We start from the raw sequence: 14498 nt of genomic DNA on the forward strand, positions 1-14498 counted from the left end.
AGTGTAGAAAATGGTTTGCCGTGGAATGGTTTGTTTTCCTTTATATAAACATATGATTGCCTGTCATAAGTAATTTAATCAAGGTGCCTCTTATTAACAAAATGGAATTTTTGGAGCAGTTCATGTAGAAAAATGGTTTGGGGGAAGAATGAGGTTTAAGAGAAGGCAGTCACCGAATAATTTGTATAATGTTATATATAACAGTATATGTGATGTGTGTAGTACTTGTAAATGTAAACTTAATGTGGTTTAATTGCTTTTATATAAATGTAAGTTTGCCTATGTCACAAGTAATAATTCAATAAATGTGTTTTAAAAAAAAGATGGCATTATTTTAAAAGCACATTTTGGCACTACTATGGGGGAAAGGGCCTTTAGTAAAGTTGGGCCTGCAACAGTGAGTCAACTAACTGGAACAAATGATGTTCATCGTGCTATACTGCTGCAGTCATCACACTTGGGTTATCCTGTCGCCAGGCGGTCCCGCAGTCGGCCGAATCACAAAGTCCTGGTCCGGCGTCGGTTGTCATCGCCTCTTCCCTGACGTCAGTGCGACAGGGGTATAAAAGAGACAGCCGACGCCATTTTCTTCAGTCTTTCTTGCCGCGCGGTGCCTGGAGCAGAAGCAGTTCGCAAGTGCCGGTCGGCCAGCTCCTGAAATTTTCGAATCGAGTTTCAGCCCGAAGTCTTCTCTAAAGCTAAGTACCCTGTTGGGGAAACTTTTCTTGCCTCAGACCGATGTCAGACAAAGTTAATAATTGTATTTCTTGTGGGAAGCAAATACATCATAAGGATTTTCATTCTTATTGTATTCCTTGCCTAGGCCCAGACCACGACGTCTCTGGTTGTCGGTTTTGTGCTAGCTTCAACAAACGTACAATTAAGCGTCGGGCAGAATTCGCCCAGCATTATTTTGGCAGAAAATTTAACTATAGCTCGGAGCAACCGACATCAGCAATGATTAAAAAACGCAAAGATAAGGACCGGCAGCCAAGGCCAAGACCAGACACCGAGGCCTCAGCAAGGCCAGATGCCAGTTCTCCGGTTTTCAACGAGGCGCCTTCGTAGCCCCTGACTACTGCTGATTCAGAAATTCTGACGGCATCCCAAACCGAAGCAGTTGGGCCTCAGGATCCGGTTCCACCTCACTCCTCGGACGCCAGCCCCGATGGGGAACCGGAAACTTTGGATAGGCCTTCGGTCTCTGAAGGTGTTTTCAAACCAACAACTGTCACTGCCAAGCCTTATGCTAAGCTCAAAGCCCCCTTGAAAGTTAGAAAACCGGGGCCACCCCCCCCCCACAGGCCCCTATGCCTAAAAAACAGATGCTTAAGATGGCTGAGGATTTAATTACCCTTATCAGGGGATCCCAACCCCCACCTGACAAAAGGCCTAGACTGGAGTAAGATTATCCTTCCTCTGACCAAGCATCCATTTCCTCAGGCAACTCTGACGACCAGGATTACTCCGTCCCTCCTTATGAAGATTCAGATGCTGAAGAGTCCATTCCCTCTGTCTCCCCCCCCCCTGAAGACTACTCTTTTGGGGAAACTTTACACACCATGAAGGGAACACTTCCACTGGGAAGGCCAAGATTACTCTGACTCCAAGAAAAGACTCCATGAGTTCCTTCTTTTCCACAGCATAGACCCCTGGCAATTCCTCCAGTTTTAGACATTTTGGATGATGTTTTCTCTGAATCCAGTTTAAACCCAGATTCCTTACCTCCAGCACCAGCTAAACCAGACAGATACTACCGAGTTTCTATACAAAAGCCCTAATGCAGACCCCAAGACCATTTCCCAGGGCCCCAAAGGGGTAAGGCCTCTACTGCTAAGAATCCACTTCCTTCTGAAAGAGATTCCAGAGCATTAGAAAGATGGGGAAAGAAAGTGTATATGTCTGCCACTTTGGCCATGAGGGCATTAAACTGCCAATTCCACATGCTAAAATACCAACAGCATTTGATTACACAGTAAAAGCAGAAACTGATCCCTCAGACAGATCAACTTGATTTGAAAGAGAAGCAGGATTTGCTGCATGCAGCAGAACAGGTGGGAAAGCATACCTTGCAGTGTGGTTTTGATTAATTGGAAGCCTCGTGTAGAGCAGCTGTCACAGGGTCTGTCATACGTAGGCATGCTTGGCTTAAAGAGCAAGCCTTACCAGAACATGTCAAAGCAAAGTTATTGGATGCCCTATTGCAGAAAGATGTGTTATTTGGTGTCAAAGCAGAGGAAGTTTTAAAGAAAATGGAAGAAAAGGCAAAATCTATGCAAAAAGTTAAAAGATTTTTTACAGGTACAACCTCCTCGTTTCAGCAGAAACTGGCCATCAAAAAACTGGTCCTTTCCTGCATCAGACAGACCCCAAAGAGGTAGGTACAGGCGCCCAAGGGGCAGAGGCCAGCCACAAGGCTCTTTCAGGCCTAGACAATGGCATACAACAACTCAAAGAGGTGGAGACGAAAGATCTTAACCCTTCAGGAAACAAACACAATGACTTCCCTCTTCGCCTGCCAAGCAAAATTGCCCTGGCAGCACCTTTGGGAGGGAAACTGGCTCTATTTCCACAAAATTGGCACATCATAACAAAGGACAAATGGATTCTGGACATTATTACCCGAGGCTACAGATTTCATTTCCACACTTTACCTCGGATGAGAGGCATGCCAAATCTGCCTCCAAACCAGTGGGCAGAGGCTCAAAAGCAAATTTCAGCTCTCATGGATATGAAAGCAATTCAAAAGGTACCTACAAAGGTGCAAGGTCAAGGTTTTTACTCAAGACTGTTTCTAGTCCCAAGAAAGGACAAAGCCTGGAGGCCCATCTTAGACCTCTCAATTCTGAACACATACCTGGAGGTACCCAAATTCAAAATGCTCACACTACAGCAGCTCCTTCCCATGCTGGGCAAGGAGTCTTGGCTGGTAATGTTGGACCTCAAAGAGGCATACCTGCATGTCCTTGTCAGACAAAATTGCAGAAGATACCTCAGATTTTTGGCAGGCACAACGCATTATCAATTCTCTGCATTGCCCTTTGGCTTATCTACTGCGCCCAGAGTATTTACGAAATGCCTGGCATCAATAATTGCATATTGCAGACAACGAGGAATACAAATTTATCCATATCTGGACAACTGCCTGATCCAAGCGGACAGCAAACACATTCTTCTGAAACATCTGGCTTATGTAATAATGTTATTAAACTCTCTGGGATACACAGTCAACAAAGAGAAGTCAAGGCTAATACCCTCTCGGAAGATAATTTTCCTGGGTGCCAATTTGGACACAAACACCCAGATGGCCTACCTCACACCAGAGAAGCAGGGGCAACTAATTCAATATTTCAGAACACTGGCAAATTGCACCAGGCTGACTGCAAGGAAAATCCTGCAGGCTCTGGGATTCATGGTATCTTGCATCTTACTAATCCCATGTGCAAAGCTGCATATGAGAAAACTACAATGGTACCTAAAAAACATATGCTCTCAACACAGCCACAGTTTGGAAACAATAATACCACTAATTCCATGTCTTCAAAAGGAATTTCTGTGGTGGGCTCAAGCATGTCAAACAAACACAGGTCTTCCCTTCAGCAAGCCTCAAGCAAATCAAGTCATCACAACAGACGCCTCGGACTACGCCTGGGGGGGCGCACATGACAGACCGGTGCATTCAGGGCAAATGGTCCCAAAAAGAAAAGCACCTTCACATCAATCAAAAAGAAATGCTAGCAGTAATAAATGCTATTATAGCTTTCAAAGACCTTCTACAACCAGGTCAACTATTGATAAGAACGGACAACACCACAGTTATGTGGTACATAAACAAGCAGGGAGGAACACATTCTTATCCCTATGCAGACTGGCCATGTCACTTTGGAACATGGCCATGGACTTACAAATGGAACTACAAGCACAGTACTTGCCAGGCAAGGAAAACACGCTGGCAGACAACCTAAGCAGGAATATGACAGATCCACACGAATGGAAGTTGCATCCAAAAGTTTTTACAGAAATAATCCAAGAATGGGGAAGGCCAGACATAGATCTTTTTGCCTCCCACAAAAATCATCAATTGACAAAATTCTGCTCAAGGATCTTCCATCCAAAGGCCTGGAGAGTGGACGCTCTCTCTTTCAGTTGGACATCAATGACATTTTATGCCTTTCCGCCTCTTCCTCTGCTGCCCAAAGTCCTATTGAAGACCAGAGCAGACAGACCAAAGATGATCCTCATTGCTCCGGACTGGCCAAGACAACACTGGTACCCACTCCTGAGGAGCCTGACGCATTCCCCACCATGGACCCCCTGCCTCTAATGCCTCTCCTTTTGACTCAGCACAGCTTCAAAACTCTTCACAGTCAGCTAAAAACACTCAATCTAGCCGCATGGAAGATTCCTTAGCATCACAGCAGGCCCTACTCTCCAAGGAGGTGCAGGATGTCATTTTGGAGGCCAGAAAGACCATCAACTAGAAGAGCTTACTCCGCAAAATGGAAACGTTTTTGTGTCTGGAATGAGAAAAAGGGCCAGAACCCTGGAAAACTGAATTTACCTCAAATACTACAATATTTGGCTGAACTGCTAAGCAGTGGACTTTCGTTCTCCTCCATCAAAATCCATGCCTCAGCCATTTCTGCAGAATACAACACTGATCCACCTTTATTCTCTCACCCTCTATTAAGACAGTTCCTCAGAGGGGCTAAGAATTTAAGAACTCCAAGGAAACAACCAATACCTACTTGGGATCTCAATTTCATTCTGAAAAAACTGACTTTGCCTCCTTTTGAGCCCAGCTGCCTCATCAGATTTACAATATTTGTCCTGGAAAACAGCTTTCCTTCTGGCTATCACTTCAGCTCGTAGAGTTTCAGAACTACAGGCTCTCGTGACTGTCCAGCCTTTTATCATCTTCCATCAGGACAGAGTTTCCTTACGAACCAACCCGTCCTTTATGCCTAAAGTGGTATCGAGGGTAGCTTTAAATCAGGCCATACATTTACCTACTTTTTATCCTAATCCTCAAAACAAAGGGGAGAGATTACTACATTCCTTGGACATCCACAGACAACTGCGTTATTATTTGGACAGAACAAAACCTTTCAGAAAATCAGAACAGCTTTTTGTGGCCTATGTAGGAGCTCAAGGAAAGCCAATTTCCAAACAGACAATCTCAAAATGGATAGCCCACTGCATACGCTTTTGCTATTCCTTTCATGGCAAAACTGTACCTACAGGCATTAGAACTCATTCCACCAGGGCCACAGCCACCTCTGCAGCCTTCCTCAGAGGAGTTCCTACCAAGGATATTTTGGAAGCAGCCACTTGGAGTTCTGACCTTCTCCAAGCACTACAACCTACCATTATACTCCAAATCTAGAGCAGGCTTTGCCACTGCAGTCTTGCAGGGCATTTTGGCTCCTCCTAGTTCCACCTAGTGCCTACCACCCCTTTCTTAGCTTTGGGATTCTACCCATCTGTTATGACTGCAGCTGTATGCACGATGAACATAGTACAGTTTTGTACCTACCATAAATGTAGATGTTAGAGTGCTAATACAGCTGCAGTCCAGGTTTCCCTCCCTCCTTCCCCTCTAGGGGTATTCTTTTATGGTGTATTTGCTTACAACTACTGTTTTTTGATTATACTGCATTGCATTATTACATAATTTTATGTATTGCCTTCCTCCTGGGGGCACCTGACATCTGGGGCAAGAAAAACTGAAGAAAATGGCGTCGGCTGGTTCTTTTATACCCCTGTCACACTGACGTCAGAGAAGAAGCGATGACAACCGACGCCGGACCTAGACTTTGGAATTTGGCCGACCGAGGACCCGCCTGACGGCAGGAGAACCCATCTGTTATGACTGCAGCTGTATTAGCACTCGAACATCTACATTTATGGTAGGTACAAAACTGTACTTTCTCTAGTATGACTTTAACAACAAATGATCCTTTTTTTTTCCATGTGACATTTTTATTGCCCTTTTGTTCTACTGCCATAATTGAGTTTTCTTCTAAATGACTATAAACCATGTCAGCATCAGTTCCCGTGTGTAGTTTATACTTCATCGGAAGGCAAGTTATTGGTCTATAATTTTTAGGGTAGCTTGCAGGTTCACTCTTAAGTAGAAGCATTGTTTTTCCTGCTGTTAGCCAGACTGGTGTCTGTTCGGGTTGCGCATATAAATAGCTCTTACTCATGGCTAAATCTTCGTGCAAAAATGTTAATACTTTTAACCAAAAGTTAGGTACTGCATCTGGGCCTGGGGTTTTCCAATTAGAGGCTTTTCTTAACTTTGTTTCAATCTCTCTGACTGTTACTTCATCCCATTTCATGTCTTGCACCTTTGAATTTTGTATTCTTTCTTTTACTACTATCCATTTAGCGTCTTTGTTATCTTCCACAGGATCTTCATAGATACTTCTCCAAAATCTATCTACTTCCATTTTTTTTTGGCGGTCTTTTAATTCCTTTTACTTTATGTCCCAGTTCTCTATAAAACATTTTTGGGTCATCAATAAATTGCTTATTTTGTACTTTTCCTTTATATTTATTTGTGTATCTTGTAAGTTTTTCTGCCTGTGCTGAAATTTTTAGTTTATTTGCGATAGTGCATAATAGCTCCTGGTCTGTTCTAATACTATGCATTGCTTTAATCATATCTATCTATCTTAGTATTTTGTTGATCTATTCCCTCTTCTGTAGTCTTCTAAGAATGACACTTCTTGTCTTAATTTTTCTATAGTTTTCTCTATTCGATATTTCCATGATGGTTTTCGATTTCTCCCCTTCCTTTCCCCTCACTACCCTGTGTTCTTGTGGTAGAACTTTTTCAGTTATTAATTTAGCAGCACAGTTGCGGTGGTGGTACTGCGGTAGCGTTGTCGCCTCACAGTAAGACGTCCTGTTAGATTCTTAGCTAAAGCGTCTTCTGTGTGGAGACATGAGTGAATGGGCGTACCTTCGTTGAAGGTTGTGCGTCAGGCCTGGCGAGTCAGTATGTTAAAGTCTTCTGCTAATCATTAGCGGACCGGAGTTCCACTGTGGCGACCCCTAACCAGGAAAAGCCGAAAGATACAACAATTTAGCAGCACAGTAATATATCCCGTTTACTTCTGCTGCATCACATGGATCTCTGTGGACAGTCCTAATTACTGCATTCATTTGTTTTATCAGACTTCTGACTTTTTGGGTTTTATTGACCTTCTGCAGTCCATTTCTCTCATTGATCTTACCATATCTAGCCATGTCTGTTAAATCAAGCAACTCTTCTCTTAGCTCATTATTTTCCAAACTGAGGAACATCCCTTGTTTTCAGTTTCCTGTGGGCATTCTATAGAAAGTTCTGTAGCATCTTCCTGTGGCACCTTCTCTTCAGTTTCATCCTGTGCCCGTCTGTTGCTCTGTTGTATGGGAACTCACTGGCTTATCACTCCTCAACATTGACTGCATCAGAGTTTTCACAGTTTCTTGTTCCTTTCCTTGCTGTTTATCTTCAAGTGAACGTTTGTACTGGTTTCCTGTGGAAGGCTCCAAAATATCTTGATATGGCACCTGACCAATTGCTTCCTGTTCTACTGTTTTTCCCTTAATTTAGATATTTATTGCTCTATTCAGTTGTGCTTTCTGCATTCAGTTTTTACACTGAATCCTTTACTTTGCAGGTACTCCATAACCAAAGTTTCTATTTCTTTTGACTTCTCCATTACTAATCTTTTCTACTTTTCCTCTGCCTTCTTATTTTTATATTGTAACATTTTCTATGTCTGGATTCCTTTGTCTGTATTTCTCTTCAAATATCTTTGGTGCTGCTCTTTTCGTATTGGTTAGTTTAGCTGTCTCTTTTGCATAAATGATGCACCATATTAAACTTCTTTTTCTTTCCCATGACCATAATTGTTCTTCAGATGTTTCCTGATCTTCCTGTTTCTCCTTACTTTGAGGACTCTGTCCATCATGCTGTGATTTAACCTGTATTAGACCTTCTACACCAAATCCTTCACTTCTAACGCACTCCATATCTTCAACTTCTGTCTTTTTAACTTCTACTTTACTAATCTTCTTTTCTGCGTTCCATCTTTGTGATATTATTTTTTATTGTAAAAATTTCCATATCCGGATGCCTTTGCCTGTATTTCTGTTTGAATATCTTTGGGGCTCCCTTTATTATATTAATTAGGCTTTCTCCTTTGCATCAATATTGCACCATATCAAATCTCTCTTTCCCATGTCCATATTTCTTTATCTCTAGGTTTTGTGGTTTATATTTTCACACCTCCTCAGATGTTTATTTTCCTGAACAGATCAAAGTTTCTTAATATATATACTGTTTTTCACAAATCTGTTGTCTTAATGAACGCAAATTTTCATTTGAAGCTTCTGACAGTTTTTCTTGTGGAAGTATTTTTCTTTCCTCTAATTTCTCTCTTGATCGTTTTGTATATCTTGTGTCTGTAAATTCTGGGCTTTTTGCATAATAGTAGCAATACATAATTTCTTTCTTATCCTCAGTAGTCCACTCTGTCGTCTTCATGGCTCTTCTTTGGCCTGTCAGTTTTTTGTGACTTTTGTGGACTTGCTACTGCCTTCTACAACAGGGGGGCCATCCTTCCCTTGGGCCTGGCCTGGCCCCATTGTAGGAATGTTTCTGTATTTTGAGGATTCTTCACTGTTCTGGGTCTTGTGCACCCAGCTATCTCTCTTAATTTTTGACCTACTTTTGTCCATGATGTATACTATATAAATACAGTCTATATATCAGTGTCGCCTTGGTGAGATTTTGTGAAAACAGGGGCCACCTCGTGAAGGTACACACCAAGACTTGAGGATGAATTCAGTTTCAGCACAACTATTTGGCCAGTTATTCTGAGCATATGTTTTGACAGGATATTAAAGGCACTACTAAAAATAAATTGTCACTAGGTATTGCTCTCTATCAACATGGTTTTACTGATAGTCGATCTTGCCTTACCAACCTGTTGAAATTCTGTCAACAACTTTGGGAAACCATAGATGTATGTCTCCCAGTGGACATAGTTTATCTTGATTTAGCGAAGGCATTTGACTTTGTGGCTCATAAAGTATTGAGATGGTGGTCAGTGATTACGTTGATAAATGGATAGCCAATGGCTAAGAAACAGTGCGCAAAGTCAGAATTGGGGAAGTCTTTCTGAGTATAACAGAGGTCTGCTGCTTAGGGTTAATTTTTACTTATTAATGTCTGCAGCCTCTATTTCAGAAGGAATAGGAGTTCGTAAGTTTGCAGATGATATAAAAGTAGGGGCTGTAATTTCTAATATAACTGGTTCTAGTATACAACATTTACTGGGTAGGTTGGTCAGCTGGTCGAGATCATGTAGTATGGAGTTCTATGCTAAGCAGTGTAAAGTAGCAAATTTTGGTAGGAAACGTTTGCTATCCTTATGTTCTTAATGATACCATCTTAGAACTGATAAATTAGGAGACGGATGTTCTTGACAATTGCTTCTCCTTTGGTGTTCACCTGTTATAAGTAGTTAAAAATACTAGTTTGAACTCACTTTTTTTTTTTTTTTAGAACAATTACTAGGAAAAGTGAAATGTCCATTTATAAATAATCAGACCAGTAATTGGATATGTGGCTTTAGTCTGTATCTACAAATTACTGCCTTATCAGTAAACTAGAAAGGATTCAACTAAGCTTTAAAATTGTATTTATAAGGTTAAACACCCAAGCTACATGAAGAGATTGAAAAAAACTTTCATTTTCTATTAATTATAGGCTAATTGGGGGGACTTGATTTTAATTTATAGGAATAAATATAATGTTGCTCTTGGTGCTTCCATTGGAGTCTCTTTTAGCATGCAGTCCAACTATACTAGAAACTCTAATTTTGTGGATGTAAACAGAGTAAATGCATGTATTATTTATGAATATCTTTCATAACCGGTTGGGTAACCAGTTGTCTTTCAAAAGAGGTTGTAAGAATAGCTGGATGACAGGGTATTTAAACTTAGTTTAAAATGTAGCGTACTCTTAAGGCCTTATTTAACTTCTGGCTGATCTCAATCTAAATTAAATGAGATTCTGGATCTAAATGTCTTAAATGAGTTTGGCCACAGAAAAAAATTCCAGATGGTCACAATACAATCTGTGCTTCCTTGCTCCTCAAGAGGAGGTTAGGTGTGCTATTTACACCACTAATATGTCTACTTACAAAGAAAGATTGCAAGAGTCCAGTAAATTTCTCTGTTCTGGGCTCCTTCACTTGGTTTGAAATCAGGCTCAAAGGTGTTTAAGAAGTACATAGCTGTAGTTTCAGTAAGCCACAGTCTACAAAGTGTCAATGTCTTCCACAACCTGATGAAATGCTCCAGTGATGAGTCTGGTGTAAGCATGGGGGGTCTTTACTACAGCAAAGTCACAGCTGCAGCCATCACAGTCATATGCTGTACGCTAGACATCCTGTCTTTGTAAGGCCAGTCTCCCTCCTGCAAGGAATTCCTCCAGTTCAGGAAGTGTCTTTGCTTCTTCATCTAACTTCAGTTTTAGCAGCTATCTGCCTCAACACCTTGAGACTGATGACTGGTACAATTTGCCTGGTTCCTCTTGTCAGATTTCACATGTGGACTATGCAGTGGATATTCAAGAAATTGTGAATGCAGTGCGTAGAACTCTTATTGGATCAGATAAATTCAGAGCTTGTAAAGCCTGTACATGTTCTTAACTTTGCTCTGAGCAGCCTCTTTCACCCTTCCTCCATTTTAGTGACCGTGGTCATGGATGCATCCCCTAGGCAGGGGAAAGGGATGGAGTTGTCAAGTAAAAGGACAAGTCCGTGTTGTTTGGTCACAGGAGCCAGTCTGCACATAAATGTATTGTAGATGAGGGTGGTCCATTTCACTATACAGGGTTTACAGGACTTGTCTCCCTTTAAGGTGCATTGTGTGTGTGTATACATTACAAGTGATAACTATGATTTTGGAAATATATGGAAGTTGCTTTTCTGTTCACATGAGCAAGTGTACATAGGGTGTCAGTAGTTTAATATCCATTTTTTCAATCATATGTTTTTCATTCTTGGACGCCATTGGTCCTGTGTAAGTTTGTGTTGTCGTCTCAATATTTTCAGTTATGTAAACTAGAGCAACTGAAGTAGACCCATACACACACACACACACACATATATATATATATATATATATATATATATATATATATATATATATATATATATATATATATATATATACACGCACACACACACACACACACATCCACACACATATACATGTGTATATATGTGCTTCATGTAGTTAATCAGTTTCCCATTTAGTCAGAAAAGAAATTAGTTGATAAAATTGCATTTGTTCATTTTTTTATTGAGGTGTATATTTTTCTTCTGCATTTCTGATGAGATGAAAAACGTTTGTGTTAAGGTGTCAGCTACATGTTTGATTTGACATACTTTTGGTGCATGTTTGTTACTGTGTGGGATGTTTATTTTTTTCCTTTGTAAAAGAAGACAAAAAACTCGAAACACAACACAATTTTTGATCGCATCCAGATTTAAAATGCTCTACGCTCTACCTAAGTTTTAGTTATATTTTTCTGATGCTCAGTTTGTGTTGTTTCTCTACAGTCCCAACTTCTATATTCTGGATGAGCCAACTAACCACTTGGACATGGAAACAATTGAGGCTTTGGGGAAGGCCCTGAATACATTTAAGGTAAGAACACATGTATTTCAGTTTTTGTTGTAGTCTATGCATGTTATAAAAGTTGTGGCAACAAATGTGAGCCCTGACTGTCATCATCCCCCTCCCTGTGTCTTGCCATGATTCACTTTGTTTATACCTGTTTCATTTACAGCTATTACACCTGTAGATTTTTGGTGTCTTAGACAGGAAACTGGAAATAAAAGGAACTGCAGAAACCATTATTATAAGCAATATGTTTTTTTAATGTAACTGCTTCCCAAAAACTGATAAAATTAATAGGAACTATATACAGCACACATACTACATGCTTTTTTGAACATGGTTAGAACTGCAAACCACAACAGATGTAGAGAGGGGATATCCTTTCTTTTTTTTCATACCTGTCGCCCCACGTATTGTATGTATGTATATACTGTGAAGACAATTAATTTAAACAGAGAGATGTCAAGACTTATTGGTGCATTGCACAGACAGTTTTGCTGCATGTAGATTATGGATAGCATGGTGGCTCATTCTTAAGATCTCTGCCCCACTTATTCAGAGTCCAAAGTTCGAGCCTGGCTTGTGGCTTCTGTATGGAGTTTGTTTTCCACATGTCTGCATGGGTTTTCTGTGGATACTTTGATTTCAAAAAACATGCTGGTTGATTGACTACCGTTTATTGTCTTTATGTTATCCTAATAGTAGACTCTAGACAAAGTGTGAGGTAAGAACACACATCTGGTACATTGAATGTATATCTTGGCTCGTCATCAGTGCCACTAAAATTGTCCCACAATCCATCTTAGTTATACTTCTCACTAAAAGCTGAAGTTTACAAATGACAGAGAAAAAATAGATTGTGACTCTCCCAAAGTACCTCAACCCAACTAAAACAATCCCATAAACCCCAGTTTACACAGTTTAAGAAAAAAATAAGTAAAACTTAAATGAAAACACTGCCTGCTTTCCCTATTCACCCAAAAGACCAAGACAAACTGTAGAAAAAACGATAACTAAGTAGGCAGCCAACAATACCACAGATCCGGATAAAAGAAAAACTCTTCTTTATTCTTTGATTGAATAAAGAAGAGTTTTCCTTTTATCCGGATCTGTGGTATTGTTGGCTGCCTACTTCGTTATCTGTTTTTCTATAGTGGTTAACTATGTCTGTAGATGATAGTAATGCTGTGGCATTGCTGTGGGATGGTCTAAAGCCATGCTGGGTTTTGGAGATTAAGTTGTTTTTTAAGAGGTACTGAAGTAGTTGGGAATGCACAACTCTTTCTAATATCTTGGATAGAGGTGACAGAATTGCGATTGGGTGGTAGTTGGTGAGTTCAAAGGAGTTGCCTCCTTTGTGCAGTGGAATAATATGTGATGTTTTCTGCAAGGTGGGGACTTTGTATTCTGCAAGTGATCTGTTTATGAGGATGGACACGGGATAGGCTATGGCGTCTGCTGCGATCTGAAGGAATTCTGCTGGTAGGGTGTCAGCTGCTAGTGTGGTTGGTCTGAGTTTCTTAAGGAGCTTAGAAATTACTTTAGCAGGTACAGGGTGTAGGGAAAAGTTGGTATTGTTTTGAGTAGTAGGGTGGGTTTTAGTAGTACCTAGTATAGGGCTACTAGTGTTATTTAGGACATTGATAAGGGGTTGAACTGTTGCGGTAAAGAACTTGTTAAATTGAGTGGGAATATTGTCATGGTTATTTGGTAGTACTGGGAATTGGTGTAGTGGCTTTACCTGGGTGAATTATACCATTTATTGTAGCCCAAAATATTTTAGGGTTATGAGCATATTTTTCCTGCATGTTTGTGTAGTAGTTACTTTTGTCTGGTTTGATTTGTTTTTTGTCTTTGTTGCGAAGTTCTGGATAGGTTTGCCTCAGGTTACTGATTTTGTTCTTTTGATATTGACTCCAGGACAGATCGCTCTCTTTCATTGTAGTCTTGGTATCTTTAGTTAGCCATGGAGCATAGTTAGCTTTTATTCATATAGTTCGGGAGGGGGCATGATAGTTTAGGATTTTTAGGAAACTAGAGTTATAGTACTCTACGGCTTCATCTAGAGATAGTAGTTTTAGGGGTGTCCAGTTACAGCTTTGCAGTGAATTGATGAAGTCAGTCATTATAAAGGTCTTTTTATTACGTATTACTCTTGAGGTTGGGTTGGCTTATGTAATGGGGTCTGTTCCAAATTAGGTAGGTTGGTTGATGGTCACTTAGACCATCAGGTAGACCGCCAGAGTGCCATGCTAGAGTGGGGTCAGATAACAGAATCCAGTCTAAGATTGGTTCACGTTTTCAAGTTTTGTCTCTTCTGGTTGGGATAGTTATAATTTGGGTAAATCTGTGGAGGTTAATGTGGGTAGTTGGAGTGTGGCTAGAGCAGATGTTCTTCATGTTTCACTGTTGCAGTCATTACATTTGGGTTATCTGCTTGCAGGTAGCCCTCAGCTGGCCTGATTATCAAAGTCTTGGGTCCTGCGTCAGTTGCTGTCTCTTCTTCCATGACGTCAGGTAGTCAGGGATATAAAGCATGCAGCCAACACCATTACATCAGTCTTTTTTGCCTTGCGGTGCCCGAAGCAGAAGCAGTTAGCAAGGGCCAGTTGGCCGACTCCTGAAATTTTCGTTTTCTAGTTTTAGATCCGAAGTCTTTCAAAAAAAACAAAAAAAAAGCTAAGTACCCTGTTGGGGATCCTTTTTCTTGCTCTAAACCGATGTCAGTAAAAGTTAACAATTGTATTACTTGTGGAAAGCAAATACCTCATAAAGATTTTAATTTCTACTGCATTCCTTGCTTAGGC

At 40.6% G+C, this 14498-nt stretch overlaps 1 protein-coding gene across 1 annotated transcript in view; it reads left to right on the forward strand.

The window, feature by feature from the left end:
• Positions 1 to 14498, forward strand: part of ABCF3 (ATP binding cassette subfamily F member 3) — a 1867236-nt gene that overhangs the window by 1785583 nt on the left and 67155 nt on the right. Inside the window, exon 20 of the mRNA XM_044070185.1 lies at positions 11631 to 11718. Coding sequence (XP_043926120.1) covers positions 11631 to 11718 — 88 coding nt within the window. The remainder of the gene's footprint in view (positions 1 to 11630; positions 11719 to 14498) is intronic.

Source organism: Protopterus annectens, chromosome 4.part1 (genome assembly GCF_019279795.1).
Source record: "Protopterus annectens isolate FY-2018-M chromosome 4.part1, PAN1.0, whole genome shotgun sequence".
NCBI classification, from domain to species: domain Eukaryota; kingdom Metazoa; phylum Chordata; order Ceratodontiformes; family Protopteridae; genus Protopterus; species Protopterus annectens.